This window comes from Podarcis vaucheri (assembly GCF_965113315.1).
Source record: "Podarcis vaucheri genome assembly, chromosome: 16".
NCBI classification, from domain to species: Eukaryota; Metazoa; Chordata; class Lepidosauria; order Squamata; family Lacertidae; genus Podarcis; species Podarcis vaucheri.
In genome coordinates this window covers 10,035,357-10,054,483 of record NC_138754.1, presented here as the reverse complement: position 1 = coordinate 10,054,483, position 19,127 = coordinate 10,035,357, and the positions used below count along the sequence as shown (strand labels likewise).

The 19,127-nt window shown below is 49.4% G+C and overlaps 2 protein-coding genes across 3 annotated transcripts in view; one reads left to right on the top strand and one right to left on the bottom strand.

Annotated features, from left to right (window-relative positions):
• Positions 1-5,262, bottom strand: part of TRIM46 (tripartite motif containing 46) — a 32,528-nt gene extending 27,266 nt beyond the window's left edge. Inside the window, exon 1 of the mRNA XM_082202690.1 lies at positions 4,990-5,262. Coding sequence (XP_082058816.1) covers positions 4,990-5,052 — 63 coding nt within the window. The 5' untranslated portion in view covers positions 5,053-5,262. The remainder of the gene's footprint in view (positions 1-4,989) is intronic.
• Positions 5,263-5,887: 625 nt separating this feature from the next.
• Positions 5,888-14,703, top strand: KRTCAP2 (keratinocyte associated protein 2). 2 transcript variants are annotated; one of them, XM_082202626.1, is made up of 5 exons: positions 5,888-6,051; positions 8,519-8,673; positions 12,181-12,244; positions 12,448-12,514; positions 14,516-14,703. In XM_082202626.1, the coding sequence occupies exons 1-5, from the start codon at positions 6,048-6,050 to the stop codon at positions 14,634-14,636; spliced, it is 411 nt and encodes a 136-aa protein (XP_082058752.1). In that variant the 5' UTR covers positions 5,888-6,047; the 3' UTR covers positions 14,637-14,703. The 2 variants fall into 2 exon arrangements, with proteins under 2 accessions (XP_082058752.1, XP_082058751.1); XM_082202625.1 differs by lacking the exon at positions 5,888-6,051 and adding an exon at positions 6,053-6,150.
• Positions 14,704-19,127: the final 4,424 nt, after the last annotated feature.

Genomic DNA, 19,127 nt, shown 5'->3' with positions numbered 1-19,127 from the left:
CCCTTATTCCGAATAGGATTTCTCGCAAGAAAAGGGAAAAGTTGACAGCTATGCAAACCACTATTAAAAGAATTGCAGAATTGTAGAGTTGGAAGGGGCCACAGGGGTCATCTAGCCCAACCCCCTGCAATGTAGGAGGCTGCAGGAGGCTGGAACCCACAACCATGAGATTAAGAGTCTCCTGCTCTACCAGCTAAGCTATCCTGACTGCTCTGAACAGTGCTTTTGGTAGGGGGCGCTGAGTATGTGTTTATGTAACCAAGGCATAAATGAAAAAGTTTGGGAACCACTGGCTTAAAGGAAGGATGGGGGGGGGGAGGAAATACAGGGCAAAATAATGAATAATAAAAAATAATAGCGATAGCGGCTTCCTCCTCTTCGACACTCTCAATGAGTTTGCCCACCGCTCGTGACCTCCCCTTGCAATCTGGAGCAGGGATTGTAGTCTCACCTCTCCCTGGCCAATCACAAGGCAGCGTTGTGCTACAGGGAACCAGGCAGAGGGCCTTCTCGGTGGTGGCGCCAGTCCTGTGGAATGCCCTCCCATCAGATGTCAAAGAGATAAACAACTACCAGACATTTAGAAGACATCTGAAGGCAGACCTGCTCAGGGAAGTTTTTAATGTGTGACATTTTAATGTATTTTTAATCTTTGCTGGAAGCCGCCCAGAGTGGCTGGGGAAGCCCACCCAGAAGGCCAGGGTACAAATAAATTATTATTATTATTATTATTATTATTATTATTATTATTATTATGCTGCCCATAGGAAGAACAGACCAACGGTGCGCCTTAGAACACTTCCCAGAATCCTTTGCAACATGCTTTGTTCCATGGCCAATGTGCAGGGGAGGGAAGCGTTTCCCTGCAGCGGCTAAGGGAAAGGATCCTGGTAGTTAGTTGCAATTATACCCCCCACGCACCCTGCTGCCGCCCCCCCCAACCCAAAAAATACAGGCTCTGCCTTGAGATTTATATTCATCTCTTCAGGCTATGAAGTCTGAAGTCGTTAAAATAGCATCACCCACGCACAAGGTACCCAAACCAAAAAAAGTTTAGCGAGAAGGGGGGGGAACCCTAGCTGGGGGCTGGGGGGCAGGGAATACAACCGCACAAGGACTGAGCATATTCACTGCGCCAACTAACTGTTGCGAAGAACGGGGAAGGGAACAAAAAACTGAGAGAGGGAATGGAATGGAGCTGCTCTGGCTAGCTGGGATCCTGAACAAAAACGGCAAATTTTGTGGCATATCCCATCTGTATATTATAAGTATTAATATATTATATTTGTAATAGTAGTAAGTATTCTGCATTTGCTGTCATGTATAGGGTGTGTCTCATTTGCACCCTCACAACGACCCTGTGGGTTAGGCAAAAGCAGAAAGCAAATGACTGGCCTAAGTGCATCCATTAAAGCTTTGGGGGTTGAATGCGACTCAAAAATTTGCCCGCATCCTGCCCACGGGTGCAATGAAGCCCTTTTCTTGGTGCCCGCAAGGCTTCTGACCACACACACACACACACACACACACACACACACACACACACCCTCCTTCAAAAGAGCATAGAGATGAAGGAGGAAGTTGCAAGAGTGGCACTCCTTCCCACTTCCTCTCTCAGCTCTATGTGCTTTCCATGTGCTTAATTTACCGCTTCCGACTTTTACCCGGATCCCTTCAAAATGGCTGCATTTTCTGTCTCTTGGCGGGTGCAGCAGGGAGGAGATTTGGGGGACAACAGACCAGGAAGGGAGGCGACGCCCGTGATGTTCCCTCAAAAATGCAAACGTGACCACATGCCTGAAAAGGTTGCCAACCCCCTCTAACCACTGCTCCATGCTACCTCACTAATAATGCTTAGCTGTCCTGCTTCAAGTGTGTTCAAAGGGCCTCATTAAACCCTCCCCCAACCACCTTGTAAACCAGGACACTGTTTAATATCCCCATTTTGCAGATGGCGCTGCAGGAGTTGAGGCACAGAAATTTGCATCAGGGAACTTGCGGACCTGGGAACGTTGCGCAGTTCAGTTTTCCTTCAACCATTACACTGCAGTGTTTGTCCTCAGAAAATAACAAGAAGACCTGACCAGTGACCCGTCTAGTCCAGCATGTACTAGGATTTGGGTTCGAATCCTTCTTGAGTCACAACAGCCGACCAGATGCCTCAAGAAGGATTCGAACCCAAAAGCACGCTCCTTGCCTGTGTTTGTAGAAAATGGGATTCAAAAACGTTACTGCCTCTGACTGTGGAACCCCCTAAGCATGTACAGAGGGCCGGTCTCACTCTTCAGGCACCCCAGCAATATTGCATATGTCATGAAAGGGGGAAGTGACAGAAACATGAGTACAGTATGAGCCAAGCTTTGAGACTACATACAGCTCCTTCACTCCGACTCTAGATTATGTTACAAAATAAGGTCCCTTATACAGAGTCACACCACTGGTCCAACGAGCTCAGCACTCCCTGCACTGACTGGCAGCAGCTCTCCAGGGAAGATTCCCAGTCTTCCTTGGCAATGCTAAGATCCTAGGTCAAGCTAAGGATCTTACCTGCTATTTATTTGATCACCCAGTGATTTACACTGTAATATGAATAAATTGCTGAAAAACCAGAGCGGTTTAACAATCAATCCCTCTTCCCAGGGAACTCTGGGAATTGTAACTCTGTGAAGGGAATTGAGGTCTCCTGACTACTCTCAGCATCCTTAACAAACTCCAGCTCCCAGAATTCTCTGGGGGAAGCCATGACTGTTTAAAAAGGCTTCATAGTGCTTTAAATGTAGGCTGTGGATGTGGCCTACGTCTACTCAGATGTAAGACCCACTAAATTCAAGGGGGCTTACTCACTGGTAAGTGGAAGCAAGACTGCGTCCTTAGTTATAGGGTAGAAGTTAATAGCAGCACTGCAATGGTTAGGCCTGCCATCTATCCGGATTTATCCAGACATTACCGGGAAATGCAGCGCTTTGTCCTGGATTGTAGGCAAGTCAATCGTGGTGTTTTTGTAAAAAGAAGAAAGCTCAACAACTTTGGGGGTCTTCCTAAAAGAAAGCTCAAGAACTTTTGGGGTGTCCTGGTTTTTACTTTTTGAAATATGGCAACCCTAGCATTGGTGAAGTCTTTTCTAAGGGTGGTGATACTGTGAGGTAGGGGTGATATAAATAATAGAAGCATGATTTATTTATTTTTTTAAAAAAATTATTCACACAGACATAAAATAAGATTCCTAGAGTTTCTAGGGATTGAACCTGGAACCTTCTGAATGCAGGGCATTGTACTTAGCTACTGAGGTATGGACCTTCTTTAATTCTCCCCCCCCCAACCAAAAAAAATCCATCAGGAATTTATTTATGTTCTTACAATATGCAGAGACATGACCATTAGTGAGAGAAACAGCACTCATTTCTGCGGACAAAGAGATTTCCCAAAAGTCAATAAACTATATGTGCAAGGGCCATAGCGCCCACCTTAGATGCAGGAGGTCCTTGGTTCAATCCCTCACAACTCCAGGCAGGGCTGGGAATGTCCCCGGCCTGAAACTCCGGAGGGCAGCTGCCAGTCAGTGTCGACAATGCTGAGCTAGATACACCAATGGTCTGATTCAGTATAAGGCAGCTTCCTCTGCTCCTATTTAAATCAGGCCTTTCTCTACAAACAGGAGGAGTGGGGCCTTCCTTTATTTGTAGGGTGTGCTCCATAGCTGGTGGGGTGCAGAGCATCATCTGCTTTGAAAATCCCAGGTTTCAATTCCCGGCATCTCCAGGAAGGGCTGTGTCTGAAACCCTGGAGAGCAGCTGTCAGTCAGTGTAGGCAGTATGGAGCAAGACAGCGTAATGCTCCAAATCAGCGTCAGCCGCTCACGCCCACCCACCCAGATTCCCCACTCGTGCAGCTCAAAGGCAGGACCAGCCTGCTTTCCCCACCGCTGGGCACACAGGCTGGCGGGGGGGGCGGGGGTTAGGGAGAGAGAGACCCCGCCTCCCAGTTCTTACAGGCAGTTTGGCAGCCAGCCCAGTCTCTGCTGCGTCCCATTCAAGGGCACTCTTGTCCTTTGGCCAGGGAGTGGGGTGGAGGGGGACTCTACTGCCCTGGCGGCACCCCCTGCCCCAAAGCTGCATTCCCTTCCGCTCCGGCTGCCCAGCGATTCAAGGCACCCGAGGAAGAAGGTGGTCCAAAAAACAGGAAAGAAACGCCAGCATCAGATCTTTTGCCAAAGAAACATTCATCTTGCAGCTTCCAGCCAAGGCTTCCCCACCTAGAGATCTGCCGCCACGGGGCCCCAAAGGCATTTCCCTCCCCTGCCATCCATCCATCCCCAAGGGACGGGCACTCACCTTGCCCAGCGCCCGCCTGGATGCCATCTCTCTTGGCAAGCGAGAAGGGACACACACACACACACATACACACACACAAAGCAGGAGGAGAGGGGAGGGGATGGATGGATGGAGAAGGGCGGGGAGGGAGGGAGGGAGAGCGCCACAGCGGAGGCAGACGCTGGACCAGGCAGGCCCTGGCAGCCAGCCCTGGGAGGAGGTTGCCATGGCGACGGAGGGATGTGCTCGGATGCTCACAGCATCCTTCACTTAGCCCTGAAGGGAGTCCGGGGAAAAACTGATGGAGCTTCTGGGGTGGGGGGAGGGAATGGGAGCGTCTAGGCTAGTTGTCAGCAGGGGAGGGGGAGCACCTATTTTATTTTGGGGGGGTGATTTCCAGGTTTTTTTGCGGGGGGGCGGCTCTTTTGATCCCAGTGGCAGCAACATGGATCCCTCATCATGCCGACGCACTCGGGAGACAATGGGATGCCCGTACTAGATCTCTCTTCCTCACACCCCCCTCCCGCAAAGCATCCCTTCTCATGGCATACAGACAGTCACCCCCACATCATCGGCTGCACTAGATTGGGGTGTTTTCTCCCCACACCCGTTTTCTCTCGCCCCCCCCGTTTTTCTACCCCTTGCGTTGCCCACCCTCTTCCCACCCCCCGGTTCTCACGCTGATCCGGACGAGGGCATCCATGATCGACGTGAAGGAGTGGAGGTCCTCGCCCTCGGCCATGACTCCCGGGGGGGGACGGGGGGCTTCCGGCCTCCGCACCCCCGCGCCGCCCCGGCAGCGCTTCGCAAACGCCTCGGTCTATTGCGGCCGAGAGCCCGGGCGAACCGTCGGGGAGGGAGGAGGAGAGCCAGCAACGCGCATGCTCCTCCGGAGAGGCTCGGCTCCCGGCGCCCTGCCTCCCTCTCGCCGCCCCCCCCCCCCGCGCTTTGAAGTGATGGAGGGCGCGTGTGAGTGTGCTGGGTTATTAATAATCATTATTTTATTGCTGGTGCAGCAGATCCCACATGCAGAGCGCTTTAGGGAGGAGGAGGAGCAGCCAAGGGGAGCGGGGGGGGGCAGAAGGTTGATGGGGAGCTTCCAGTCGCCACATGCCATCCCAGGGTGTGGTCATTTGTTGAAAGGCTTGGCTCCTGCTTTCCACAGTGTCACGGGCCAGGCTTTGCATGGGCAAGGGTGCATCTGAGCATAGGCAGAGTGCATTCCCTTAGCTTCTCAATCGGAAGGTGCAAGGTCTCAAGTAGCTGCACACTTTATTGCCATCGTCGTCGTGTCATTCTCGTTAAACTGCAGTATTCATTCAAGCGACCAGGCCTACAAATGCGGAGGCAAGACTCGAACCCGTGACTTCCCGGGCCTGCCAACGTTCTCCGGCTCTGGTCCTTTGTTCGCTGAATGCGCGTGTGCTCCCCCTAGCGGCCAGCCGGAGGAAATGAAACGCAGCAAAGCCTGCCATGGGCGCCGCCGGCCGCTAGGCGGGGAACGTGGCGCGACGCACGCTTCTCCGCCCCTCTCAGGCGGCGGGGAGTGCGGCGCGCTTGCGCGGAGGCGCAAATTACACGTCTCCGCTCAGAGCCGCGCCTGCGCGGCAGAGAGAACTCCCTCTCGCCGAGGGAAGCAGGCGCAAGAACGGCGCATGCGCGAGGGGAAAAAAAAGAACCAGGGAACTTTGGTTCAAACCGGGAGCGGACACATCGGAGGGCGCAGCGCGGTGCATTATGGGTAATGTGGCATGGGGGTTGGAGAGGTGGGCGACATGCATGCTCCTGGCCTGGAGAGGGGTGGGCACTGCTGCCAGCCTGTGCTCAGGGCGCCTTGTGGGTGGAGAGCATGGGCAATGGTGGCAGAGCATGTGCTTTGAGTGCAGAAGGTTCAGTCCCCAGTGGCATCTCTGGGTAGAGCTGGGAAGAGGCCTCCCCTGTCTGAAACCCTGGGGAGCTGCTGCCAGCCTGTGTTGTTGTCGTTTAGTCGTGTCCGACTCTTTGTGACCCCCTGGACCAGAGCACGCCAGGCACTCCTGTCTTCCACTGCCTCCCGCAGTTTGGTCAAACTCATGCTGGTAGCTTCGAGAACACTGTCCAACCATCTCGTCCTCTTGTCATCCCCTTCTTCTTGTGCCCTCCATCTTTCCCAACATAAGGGTCTTTTCCAGGGAGTCTTCTCTTCTCATGAGGTGGCCAAAGTCTTGGAGCCTCAGCTTCAGGATCTGTCCTTCCAGTGAGCACTCAGGGCTGATTTCCCTAAGAATGGATTGGTTTGATCTTCTTGCAGTCCATGGGACTCTCAAGAGTCTCCTCCAGCACCATAATTCAAAAGCATCAATTCTTCGGCGATCAGCCTTCTTTGTGGTCCAGCTCTCACTTCCATACATCGCTACTGGGAAAACCATAGCTTGAACTATACGGACCTTTGTCGGCAAGGTGATGTCTCTGCTTTTTAAGATGCTGTGTAAGATGCCAGCCTGTGTAGGCAACACTAAGCTAAATGGACTCAGTATAAGATGCCTTCCTGTGCCGGGGAGTTGCTGTCCCTCAGTGGCAGAGCATTGGCTTGGTCCCGGGTTCAGTCCCCGCCATCTCCAAATAGCCCCCCTTCCTCAAACCCCAGAGAGCCACTGTGAGTCATTGCGGACAATACTGAGCTCAGCAGATGAATGGACTGGTTGGATTGCAAGGCAGCTTCCTAAGCTGAGGAGAGGCTGGAGCTCAGCAGTGGACCATTTGCTTTGCATGCAGAAGGACCCAGTACCAGTCCCCTGCACCTGTCCAGGTACGGGTAGACCAGGGTCTGGGCACCTCCGACCTGTCAGCCAAACGTGGCCCAGCAGGCCCCTATCTCGTGCCCGCAGGCCGTGGCACACTGCTCCTCCATATCATATACCCTCACCAGGCCCTGCTTGACACTTTCCTTGAGTGATTTTTGGGTGTCAACTTGTAAACCCAGTTTGAGCGTCAGTTACAGTGGTACCTCGGGTTACATACGCTTCAGGTTACATACGCTTCAGGTTACAGACTCCGCTAACCCAGAAATAGTACCTCGGGTTAAGAACTTTGCTTCAGGATGAGAACAGAAATCTTGCTCTGGCAGCGTGGCGGCAGCAGGAGGCCCCATTAGCTAAAGTTGTACCTCAGGTTAAGAAGAGTTTCAGGTTAAGAACAGACCGCCGGAACAAATTATGGTAAGTACTTAACCCGAGGTACCACTGTACTCAGTTTCAGGGGCAGCAAAAAAAGTGGGGTTCGTGGCACAAAACTCTGACACCAGTTTGGAGTCGATCAGACAATGTTCAGTTTTGGGCTATACCTGTGGCTCCCAGTTTGAGCATCAACTACTCAGTTTGCAGGGGGTGACAGAAAACACAGGGTTCACGGGACAAAACTAGCACAAAACTCTGGCACCGGTTTGAAGTTGATCGGCCAATGTTGGGTTTCGGGTATTAAATTGTGACCCCGGTTTGCTGTGTCAGTCAGTTTGAGGGGGAGGCAGCACAAAGCGTGGGCAGCACAAAGCGTGGCACAAAACAGCCCGAAAATGTTGTGCTCACATATTAGGAGTATAGCATCTAGATCAAGGGAAGTAATAGTGCCACTGTATTCTGCTCTGGTCAGACCTCACCTGGAGTACTGTGTCCAGTTCTGGGCACCACAATTCAAAAAGGACACTGACAAACTGGAACGTGTCCAGAGGAGGGCAACCAAAATGGTCAAAGGCCTGGAAACGATGCCTTATGAGGAACGGCTAAGGGAGCTGGGCATGTTTAGCCTGGAGAAGAGGAGGTTAAGGGGTGATATGATAGCCATGTTCAAATATATAAAAGGATGTCACATAGAAGAGGGAGAAAGGTTGTTTTCTGCTGCTCCAGAGAAGCGGACACGGAGCAATGGATTCAAACTACAAGAAAGAAGATTCCACCTAAACATTAGGAAGAACTTCCTGACAGTAAGAGCTGTTCGACAGTGGAATTTGCTGCCAAGGAGTGTGGTGGAGTCTCCTACTTTGGAGGTCTTTAAGCAGAGGCTTGACAATCATATGTCAGGAGTGCTCTGATGGTGTTTCCTGCTTGGCAGGGGGTTGGACTCGATGGCCCTTGTGGTCTCTTCCAACCCTATGATTCTATGATTAATGGCGCTTGCCCTTCGTGCTCCTGCCAGCAGAGGCAAGTGACCCTTGTCTCTTTCTCTCTCCGCAGCTGTCGGCACGGGTACGTCGTTGGTGCTTTCGTCTCTCCTGTGCCTCCTGCTCTTCACCGGGATGCAGATGTACAGCCGCCAGCTTGCATCCAGTGAGTGGTTGACCATCCAAGGGGGCCTGCTGGGCTCTGCCCTCTTCATCTTCTCCCTTACCGTATCCTCCTACGTGTGGCATTTTGCTTGGGCGTTTTCAGCTGGGCTGGGGCTGTCAGAATGGGAAAGGGTCAAAGGAGGCGCCCATTGGCATCAGCTGATCCAGCAGGAATGTGACACATAAAGGGCTGCAGCTCAGGAGGCAAAGGGTCTGCTTTGCAGGAGGTCCCAGGCTCCATCCCTGTCATTTCCAGGTAGGGCTGAGAACGTTTTCGTCTGAAACCTGGGTGTTTTGCTGCCAGTCATCATCATCATCAAACCTTTATTGCATTAGCATACAGCCATAGCAAAATAAGACAATATAAAAATGCTAGAGACAAGCAACCAAGGAAAATTCAAGGTGATATTGCTGGCGTAATGACATTTAAATTACCCTAAGACAATAATGCAAAGATTTAGTTGCCAGCACCAGAAATCTAATATGCGGATATATGTAAAACATAAAATGGCCCCAAAATAAGCTCGGCACATTGAGTTAAAAAAAGAATATAATGAAAAGAATTAAAACAGGTCCAGGTCTAGGACACACTACCCTGTCAGAGTAGCCCTGAGTTTCAGAGCCTGCACTATGAAATTGCCACCCCACATTAAATTTGGGGATTTGCGTCCACAAGGAGCGATTTCAAACAGTCTTCCTTGAAACCTGGGTGTCTTGCTGCCAGTCAAGTGTAGGCACTCTTGAGCTAAGAGGGGCCGGTGGTCTGAACTCCAGCTTCTTACGTCCCTGTGTTATAAGTGGTTCAGCCTCTGCTTTGCGGTGCAGAAGGTTCCTGGCATCTTCAGGTAGACCTAAGAGAGGCTTCTGCCATTTTTTTCTAAATGTTTCATTTCCTCAAATGGTGCTGCAGAAGTAATATTGATTAAAATACTAAATATAAATTAACTGACCTACCCACCCCCAGCTTGAACGCTGTTTCAAAACTCAGGTTACATTTCTTGGAAGTGCAATATATTCTACAAATAGCACTGAGAATCTTTTTTTAACATAATATTCAAAGTGCTATTTTTCTAGAAAAAGAGGTGCCAGAATGCAGCGTGAACACCTCCGTTGTTCTCTTAGAATGGTCACGGTGCCCACCTGAGAGGTGCCAGAACTGAATTTCAGTGAAAAAAACCCTAATAATAATAGTAACAATAATAATACAGTGGTACCTCGGGTTACAAACACCTTGGGTTACAAACACTTCAGATTACAGACTCCGCTAACCCGGAAGTAGAACCTCATGTTAAGAACTTTACCTCAGGATGAGAACAGAAATTGAGTGGCAGCGACAGCGGGAGGCCCCATTAGCTAAAGTGGTACCTCAGGTTAAGAACGGACCTCCAGAACGAATTAAGTTCGTAATCAGAGGTACCACTGTACAGTGGAACCTCAGTTCTCAAATGTCTTCGTTGATGAACGTTTCAGAACCCGAATGCCGGAAACCCGAAAGTAAATGCTTCAGTTTTCGAACGCGCTTCGGAAGCCGAACAAACTTCCGCTGTGTGTTTTTCAATTTTCACCATTGAAATTGACGTTCTCCCTTTGTGCCTCAGTCGTCGAACGTTTCGGAATTCAAACAATCTTCCAGGGCGGATTGAGTTCAACAACCAAGGTTCCACTGTAATAAAAATAATAATGTTATTATTTGTACCACGCCCAACTGACTGGGTTGCCCCAGCCACTCTGGGTGGCTTCCAACAGATACAAAAGCATAATAAAACATCAAGCATTAAAAGCTTCCTAATTATTATAATAAATAATACTAATTTTTCATTTACAGCGTTCATTGTTTTCAATAACCTGTGATCAAAACGCTCCAGCTACAAGCAATATATTTTACAGATTTCTTTACAATTGGAGAAATAGAAATAATCCCTTGCAAGTAACATTGGGACAATACCCCTTTTTGGGCCGAGATGTTCTGCAACAAAATGTTGCAGTAGAGGGTGCTTTTGTTTAGGGAGCCAGCCAGCCGTGCCCTTCTCTGTAATACTCCATTGTGCTCCCCCTCCCACCCAGTTTTCCATTTCCCCCCCAACAGTAAGCCAGTCATCTGTGGTCGCTGAGCACACACAAACCTCAGAGTTCCCTCAGGCCTGCTGATCCCTTCCTCTTCCGTGTAGGTGGTTTGACTTGGACTACGTAAAAGGGTTGTCACTAACCACCTGAACTTTGGAAATAGAGGGAATCACATGAAATGACATCAGAAACGTGTAACCACATGCTTTCAATTCCCCCCAAACCATTAACTCCCGCCTGAATCAGCTTTCTAGAGAAGTTGGGAGGGTTGGCTTTGTTTTTTACTAAACTCATTAAAAAGATAAAGGTAAAGGTGGCGCTGTGGGTTAAACCACAGAGCCTAGGACTTGCCGATCAGAAGGTTGGCGGTTCGAATCTCCACGACGGGCTGAGCTCCCGTTGCTCGGTCCCTGCTCCTGCCAACCTATCAGTTCGAAAGCACGTCAAAGTGCAAGTAGATAAATAGGTACCGCTCCGGCGGGAAGGTAAACGCCGTTTCTGTGCACTGCTCTGGTTCGCCAGAAGTGGCTTAGTCATGCTGGGCACATGGCCTGGAAGCTGTAAGCCAGCTTCCTCGGCCAGTAAAGCAAGATGAGCGCCGCAATCCCAGAGTTGGCCACTACTGGACCTAATTGTTAGGGGTCCCTTTACCTTTACCTTTAAAGGACCCCTGACAGTTAAGTCCATTCGTAAACGACTCTGGGGTTGTGGTGCTTATCTCGCTTTACTGGCCGAGGGAGCCAGCGTTTGTCCGCAGACAGTTTTTCCGGATCATGTGTAGCATTATCCCTATTGCATCGCCAACAGATACCTTAGATAGCCCTTTTTTAAACAAGTGTAATGTTCAGAAAAGTTCAGAAAAGTAATTAAATCCAATAAGCTAAAAACCAGTTTAAAACGCTAGACGACTTTCAACACATCTAGATAGTCTTGCTGAAGCAAAATCTTTTTGTGGGTGCCAAAAAGAGCACAGCAAAGGGGCTTGCCTAGTGTCAACAGGCAGGGACTTCCAACACGCAAAGATCGGTTTTTACAAGTGTGGAGCGCATGTTATGTGGCACCTGCCATCTCGCAAGCAAACTGGGAATTATTATTATTTCTTAAATTTGTACACTGTACCACCCTTTGTCCGCAGATCTCAGGTAGGTTCACAACATTTTCCCCCTGGCCTGTGCTTCTGAGTGAATGGTTCTACTTTGGCTACGTAAAGATTGTAGACCCCCAGATCTTGTCCATTTAGCACGAAGAAGCTTTCTGGGGAACTTGAAAGCTTACACATTTGTGACGTTTTCCCTCTGTTTAGCCTGAAGATGCTTTCTGGAGAACTTGGAAAGCTTACGCATTTCTGACCTTCCACCTCAATCTCTCTTATTTCCAATGACCAAGCAGTGAGTGACAATCTTTATGTAGCAACAGAGGGGAAAGTATCTGTACGTCTGCAAGGGGGGGGGGGGCTTCTTACTTCCCTGACATGTCAGCAGATGTTTTCCTTGACTTGAAACCCAGGCCTTCAACAACCTTGAAAATTTGATTTTCGGCAAAGGATTCCAAGCTAAGATCTTCCCTGAAAGTAAGCTGAAGGGATTTAGGGTGATCATTTTCTTTTCAGAGAGGTGGGGGGCTGAGAAATCGGCTGGCTTATATGTAGCAGCTGGTGGTTGGCTGATATGGGGAGGGGTTTGGGGGGGGTTAGGGCGGGGGTTGTTTACAAAATAATAATTTCTCGTCCTTTTTTTTCCCCCTTGCCAAAATGCACCTCCTTTTCCTCCGCAGTTATTACCTGCCTGCTACTGGCACTGTTTGCTTCAGGGCTGATTCATCGGGTCTGCGTCACCACCTGGTAAGAACGGGGGATTGTGTCCCAACACACACACACAGGTCGTAAGGCCTGGAAACGATGCCTTATGAGGAACGGCTAAGGGAGCTGGGCATGTTTAGCCTGGAGAAGAGGAGGTTAAGGGGTGATATGATAGCCATGTTCAAATATATAAAAGGATGTCACATAGAGGAGGGAGAAAGGTTGTTTTCTGCTGCTCCAGAGAAGCGGACACGGAGCAATGGAGCCAAACTACAAGAAAGAAGATTCCACCTAAACATTAGGAAGAACTTCCTGACAGTAAGAGCTGTTCGACGGTGGAATTTGCTGCCAAGGAGTGTGGTGGAGTCTCCTACTTTGGAGGTCTTTAAGCAGAGGCTTGACAACCATATGTCAGGAGTGCTCTGATGGTGTTTCCTGCTTGGCAGGGGGTTGGACTCGATGGCCCTTGTGGTCTCTTCCAACTCTATGATTCTATGATTCTATGTAACAGATCCGGATTAAGGAAATCCAGCTTGCATCACATCTGAAACTGCTGTCAGGGCCAGATCAGGAACAGAAGCCCCCACAATGAGCAGAGCAAGCAGGAAGGCCCCCAAAACACGGCCGGTTGAAACAGGAATGTCGGAAGCTGCCTTATACTGAATCAGACCTCTGGTCTAGCTCAGCATTGTCCACACTGACTGGCAGCAGCTCATACAAAGGCTGCCAGGGACTGAACCAGGAGTCCTTCTTCTCTGTTGCCGATCTGAGTCCTCTCCCCTAAAAATAAAGCAAGATTCTAGCCCTCAAGGTTCTGGAGCAAGGGCTGGTTTAAATAAGGAGCCGTCTGACGTTGAGTGAGCCGATTCTCCGTCACGCTCAGTGTTGTCTGCACTGACTGGCAGCTGCTCTCCAGGGTTTCAGGCAGGGGGCATTCCCAACCCTACCTGGTTTTAACCTTTAAAGCCCTATACGGCCTAGGACCCTCGTACCTACGGGACCGCCTCTCCTGGTATGTCCCACAGAGGAACTTACGGTCTTCAAATAAAAACATCCTGAAGGTCCCAGGCCACAGAGAGGTTAGGTTGGCCTCAACCAGAGCCAGGGCTTTTTCGGCTGTGGCTCCGATCTGGTGGAACGCTCTGTCACAAGAGACTAGGGCCCTGCGGGACTTGACATCTTTCTGCAGGGCCTGCAAGACAGAGCTGTTCCACCAGGCCTTTGGCCAAGGCACAGTCTGACTCCCTCCTTTGGCAATCTTCACAGAACTTTAGCCTAATGGTTGCCATCAATTTGAGTTGAATTAATTTTATAATGAATGATTTTAGAATGTTGTATTATTTTATTGTTGTTAGCCGCCCTGAGCCCGGCTTCGGCTGGGGAGGGCGGGATATAAATAAAATTTATTATTATTATTATTAATATTACCTGGAGATGTCAGGGATTGAACCCAGCACCTTCTGCATGCACGGCAGATGCTCTGCCACTGAGCCATGGCCCTTTCAAAGACACTGTTACACATCTGCAAACAAGCAGCTCTTCCCTCGCAAAAGGCTGGACCCCTCCCTGGCTGTTGGCCATGCTGCTTGGGGGCTGATGGGAGTTGGAGTCCAACAAGCTCTGCAGATTCTCATAGCTCTGGCTTAGCAACATCGCCTCTCCTCTGGCGGAAGCTCCTCTGATCATCAGAGGTGCAAACCTGGCTGTGGGAGTCAAGTCGGTCTGTGTGTGAGCTAGCCCACCACGCAACGGCAAAGATGTGCATTTGCCGCGACACCCACTCTTGCACGTGGCCCCCGGGGAAATTGCTCAGAAGGGAATGTGGCCCTCGAGGGGGGAAAGATTCCCCACCGCGGGACTAGGGAGCCGAGCTATGGAAAGGGAGGAGGTCCTTTGGGGTGCTCTCTGCAGGCCACGCCCCTTCCTCACAAGCCACGCCCCCTCCCTGGTCCTCCTTTGAAAAGCAGATGGTCTAGCCTTGAGCCCTTCCCTGCGATCGAGTCTTCCTTGCAACCCACTTACCCCTCTGGTTTTTCTTCCCAGTTTCATCTTCTCGATGATCGCCCTGTACTACATCAACAAGATCTCCTCCACGCTGTACCAGTCGACCACGCCGGTGCCCGTGGTTGCCAAGACGGTCAGTAAAGGCAGGAAGAGGAATTGAAGCGGAGGACGATCCTCAGCGCAATCGGAACAGCCAATAAAACATTTCCTTTTTTAAAAACAAACAAGACCCCGTCCTCTTCTGAGCTTGTTATTTCAGATAAGGATGGCGGGGGAGAAGTCTCCGCCCCAATGTGCTTGCATTCCAGAACAGGTGTGGGGAAGCTTTGCCCCTCCAGATGTTGCTGTGTCAAAAACAACAACAACAACAATAATAATAATTTATTATTTGTACCCTGCCCATCTGGCTGGGCTTCCCCATGCCTGTTCATCTCGGCCATGCCGCCTGGGGCTGATGGGAGTTCAGCAATATCTCAAGGGCAAAGGACTGACCCCCAAACCTGTAAGTGCATTTGGTACGTGATCCCTGATTGGTTGGGATGTGTCTAGGACAGAGATGGGGGACCTTCAATCCTCTAGGTCAGGGTCCCCCAAACTTGGGTCTCCAGCTGTTTTCGGACTACAGCTCCCATCATCCCTAGCTAGCAGGAGCAGTGGTCAGGGATGATGGGAACTGTAGTCTGAAAACATCTGGAGGGCCAAGTTTGAGGAAGCCTGCTCTAGGTGTTGCAGGACTACAACTCTAATCAGCCCTGAAGCATCAGCCATGCTGGCTGGGGGCTGATGGGAGTTGGAGTCCAAGAACATTGTTGAACTACAACTCCCATCAGCCCCTGCCATTGGCCATATTTGCTAGGGCTGATGGGAGCTGCAACATCCGGAGGGCCAGAGGTCCCCCCCACCCTGCTTGAAGAAAACGACACAACTTGGGAAAGAGGGAGCAAAAGGGAAGCACATGGGGTGGTAGGGAAATTATTATTAATAATAATCATAATTGTACTCCACCCATCTTACTGGGTTGCCCCAGTCACTGGGCAGCTTCCAACATAAATAAAAACATAATAAAACAGTACACATTAAAAGTCTTCCCTATACAGGGCTGCCTTCAGATGTCTTCTAAATGTCATATAGTTATTTATCTCTTCGACATCTGATGGGAGGGCGTTCCACAGGGCAGGCGCCACTACCGAGAAGGCCCTCTGCCTGGTTCCCTGTAGCTTCACTCCTCGCAGTGAGGGAACCACCAGAAGGCCCTCAGAGCTGGACCTCAGCGTCTGGGCAGAACGATGGGGGTGGAGACACTCCTTCAGGTATACTGGGCCGAGGTCTGTTAGGGCTTTAAAGGTCAGTACCAACATTCTGAATTGTGCTCGGAAACGTACTAGGAGCCAATGTAGGTCTTTCAAGTCTGGTGTTATGTGGTCTCGGCAGCCGCTCCCAGTCACCAGTCTAGCTGCCGCATTCTGGATTAGTTGTAGTTTCTGAGTCACCTTCAAATGTCACCCCATGTAGAGCGCATTGCAGTAGTCCAAGCGGGAGATAACCAGAGCATGCACCACTCTGGCGAGACAGGTAAGGTCTCAACTGGTGTCCTGGCTAGTAACCGTCAGTAGCTCTCCATGAATTTGTCTAAGTGTCTTTTATAGCCAGCCTAGGTTGGCTGTCGCTGCCTCCTCTGGGAGCCAGTTCCATAGTTTTTAAATATGTGCCTCATGGAAAAGTCCTTCCTTTTATGTCTCCGGGGTTTCAAGTAGTAGGGCTTGCTCCCAGCCTTACCTGGATCAAACCTGCGACTCTGCATGCAAGGTGGATGCAATTACATACTCCAGCGACAAGTAATACCAATATTTCAAGCAACATTGTGTTTCCGCTGTCAATCGCCTGAGTGAACAATAATGCCGTTTAAATTCCTGCTGGCTGTGAACAATGGAGGCAGACGCACTTTGCCAGGAAGGGCATTTCGTAAACAAGGAGCTGCCACCAAGACGGCCGTCGGGTATCCATGCCAACTGGGCAGTCCCGTCCCCCAACAGCACCACTCCTATGGCTCCACTGCCAGTTGTGCAAGATAATACACCAGTCATGTTCCCATTACTAATGTGCCTTGCAGGGGGGTTGGGCTAGATGACCGTTGGGTGCCCCTTCCAACTCTTACGATTCTATGATTTCCCAGCCTTGGGTCTCACTTGCTCTCTCACCACCATTGCTATGTGAGGAGGCCTCCGCCAGGGGGCGCTGCAGGACTGCCAGAGATCTGAGTGGTTTTTTAAAAGCGTCGGGATTGAGGAAGGCAAGCTGCAAGCCTCTGGTTTTAAATCACTGCAATTGTTGCACAAAAATAAAAGTGATTAATACAAGCCTTGTTGTCTCTCAGGACGAAGCTTCACAAACAAAAAGGGCAGATGCACGTGCGCAACAAGCCTACTATTTGTTCGTAATGACAACAAACAATAACACACTTTAGAAGCGTTTACAACAGCCCAGTAAGGTAGGGTTGTTGTTGTTTTGTTGTTTAGTCGTTTAGTCGTGTCCGACTCTTCGTGACCCCCTGGACCAGAGCACACCAGGCACTCCTGTCTTCCACTGCCTCCCGCAGTTTGGTCAAACCCATGCTGGTAGCTTCGAGAACACCGTCCAACCATCTCGTCCTCTGTCGTCCCCTTCTCCTTGTGCCCTCCATCTTTCCCAACATCAGGGTCTTTTCCAGGGAGTCTTCTCTTCTCATGAGGTGGCCAAAGTCTTGGAGCCTCAGCTTCAGGATCTGTCCTTCCAGTGAGCACTCAGGGCTGATTCCCTTCAGAATGGAGAGGTTTGATCTTCTCGCAGTCCATGGGACTCTCAAGAGTCTCCTCCAGCACCATAATTCAAAAGCATCAATTCTTCGGCGATCAGCCTTCTTTATGGTCCAGCTCTCACTTCCATACATCACTACTGGGAAAACCATGGCTTTTACTATACGGACCTTTGTCGGCAAGGTGATGTCTCTGCTTTTTAAGATGCTGTCTAGGTTTGTCATTGCTTTTCTCCCAAGAAGCAGGCGCCTTTTAATTTCATGACTGCTGTCACCATCTGCAGTGAGTAAGGTAGGATACAATAAGATAATTATCTTCTTTTTGTAGGTGGGGCGAAAGGAGGGAGGTTGTGGCAGAGACACAATAAAGCCATGAAGGAATAAATTGGTTTTTAAGGTGCCACGAGACTGTTGTGGTCTCTCTCCCCCCCCCCCATTTTATCCCCACCCCACATCCATCCTTTGAGGTATAGGTTAGACTAAGAAACAGGGACTGGCCCGAGACTTTGGTTATAATATACAGTTTGAGGACTGGGGAAAAATATGGAAGGAGAATTTGAAATTTACAGCTTGCACGACATTAAAAGAAAATGTTATGAAAATGGTATATAGATGGTATATATTAACACCGGTAAAATTAGCAAAAATGTTTAAGACACGTAACAAATGTTGGAAATGTAAGGAAGAAGTGGGATCATTTTATCATATGTGGTGGGAATGTAAGAAAGTGAAAGGTTTCTGGGAGATGATATACAATGAATTGAAGAAGATTTTAAAATATACATTTGTAAAGAAACCAGAGGCCTTTCTGTTAGGGATTTTAGGCAATGAGATAAAGAGGAAAGACTGTAAACTTTTTCAATATGCAGTTACTGCGGCAAGAATATTGCTGGCCCAGAAATGGAAACAACAGCAGATACCGACTATTGAAGAATGGAGAATGAAGCTGTTAGACTATGCAGAGCTCGACAAACTAACAGGGAAGGTAAGATATCTACGAGACCAAAAGTTCATCGAGGACTGGGGGAAACTTGTAGAATATCTGGGAAGTGTATGTGATGATCAAACAACGTTAGTGGGGTTTAAAGAAGCACTGTGAAATTTGAGAAGTATTGTTAAAAGGGAATAGAAGGGGAAAGGTTTATCTAGTGACAATGCAAAACTAAGAAATGCGTAACTAAAAATTAAATATGGATGATTTGCAGAGCAGCTGAAGGAAGTCCAGAAAAGAGACAATTTGTGAAAAATTGGATGTGATAATTTTGTTTATTTTTATTGTAAATTAATAAAAAAATATTGTTTAAAAAAAGAGAAACAGGGACTGGCCCATTGTAAACACCCTGGCTGAGTGGAGGACTGAGCCCTGGTTTCAGAGTTGAACCCAAACCGTCACACCATGCTGACTCTCCTATACACACTCACCTGGGAATAAACTCTGAAAAACAAGGAGGCTTACTTCTGATGCCTAGGACTGCAGTCGCGCACACACTGACTTTGGAGTAAACCCCATTGAAGCCAATGGGACTTGCTCCTGTCCTGACACAGGGCTGGAAGGATCCATCAGAAAATTGTACAGTCGGCAGGGACCCCAGGGGTCATCCAGCCTGACCCGTGCAATGCAGGAATTGCAGCCAAATCCCCGTTCTCTCCCATTCTCCTTTTCCCAACCTTAAATCCAGTTCTCCACATTTCCCTGGGGCAATGTGTCAGAGTGTAATGTGGATTTTTCCTCACATCTTTCGTTTTGACTTAACGTACAGATTTCGGCAATGGATTCTCCCTGACAGAATGCATTTAGTATGTTCTATATGGTCATGAATACACACACACACACACACACACACACACACACACACACAC

What these genes read in the sequence shown, in the direction of transcription:
- KRTCAP2 (XM_082202625.1), top strand. Translation starts at nt 6,090, where the DNA reads ATGCTCCTGGCCTGGAGAGGGGTGGGCACTGCTGCCAGCCTGTGCTCA. An exon ending in TCTTCATCTTCTCCCTTACC is followed by an intron (nt 8,674 to 12,180) that starts GTATCCTCCTAC and finishes CTTGAAACCCAG; the next exon opens with GCCTTCAACAACCTTGAAAA. An exon ending in AGCTAAGATCTTCCCTGAAA is followed by an intron (nt 12,245 to 12,447) that starts GTAAGCTGAAGG and finishes TTTCCTCCGCAG; the next exon opens with TTATTACCTGCCTGCTACTG.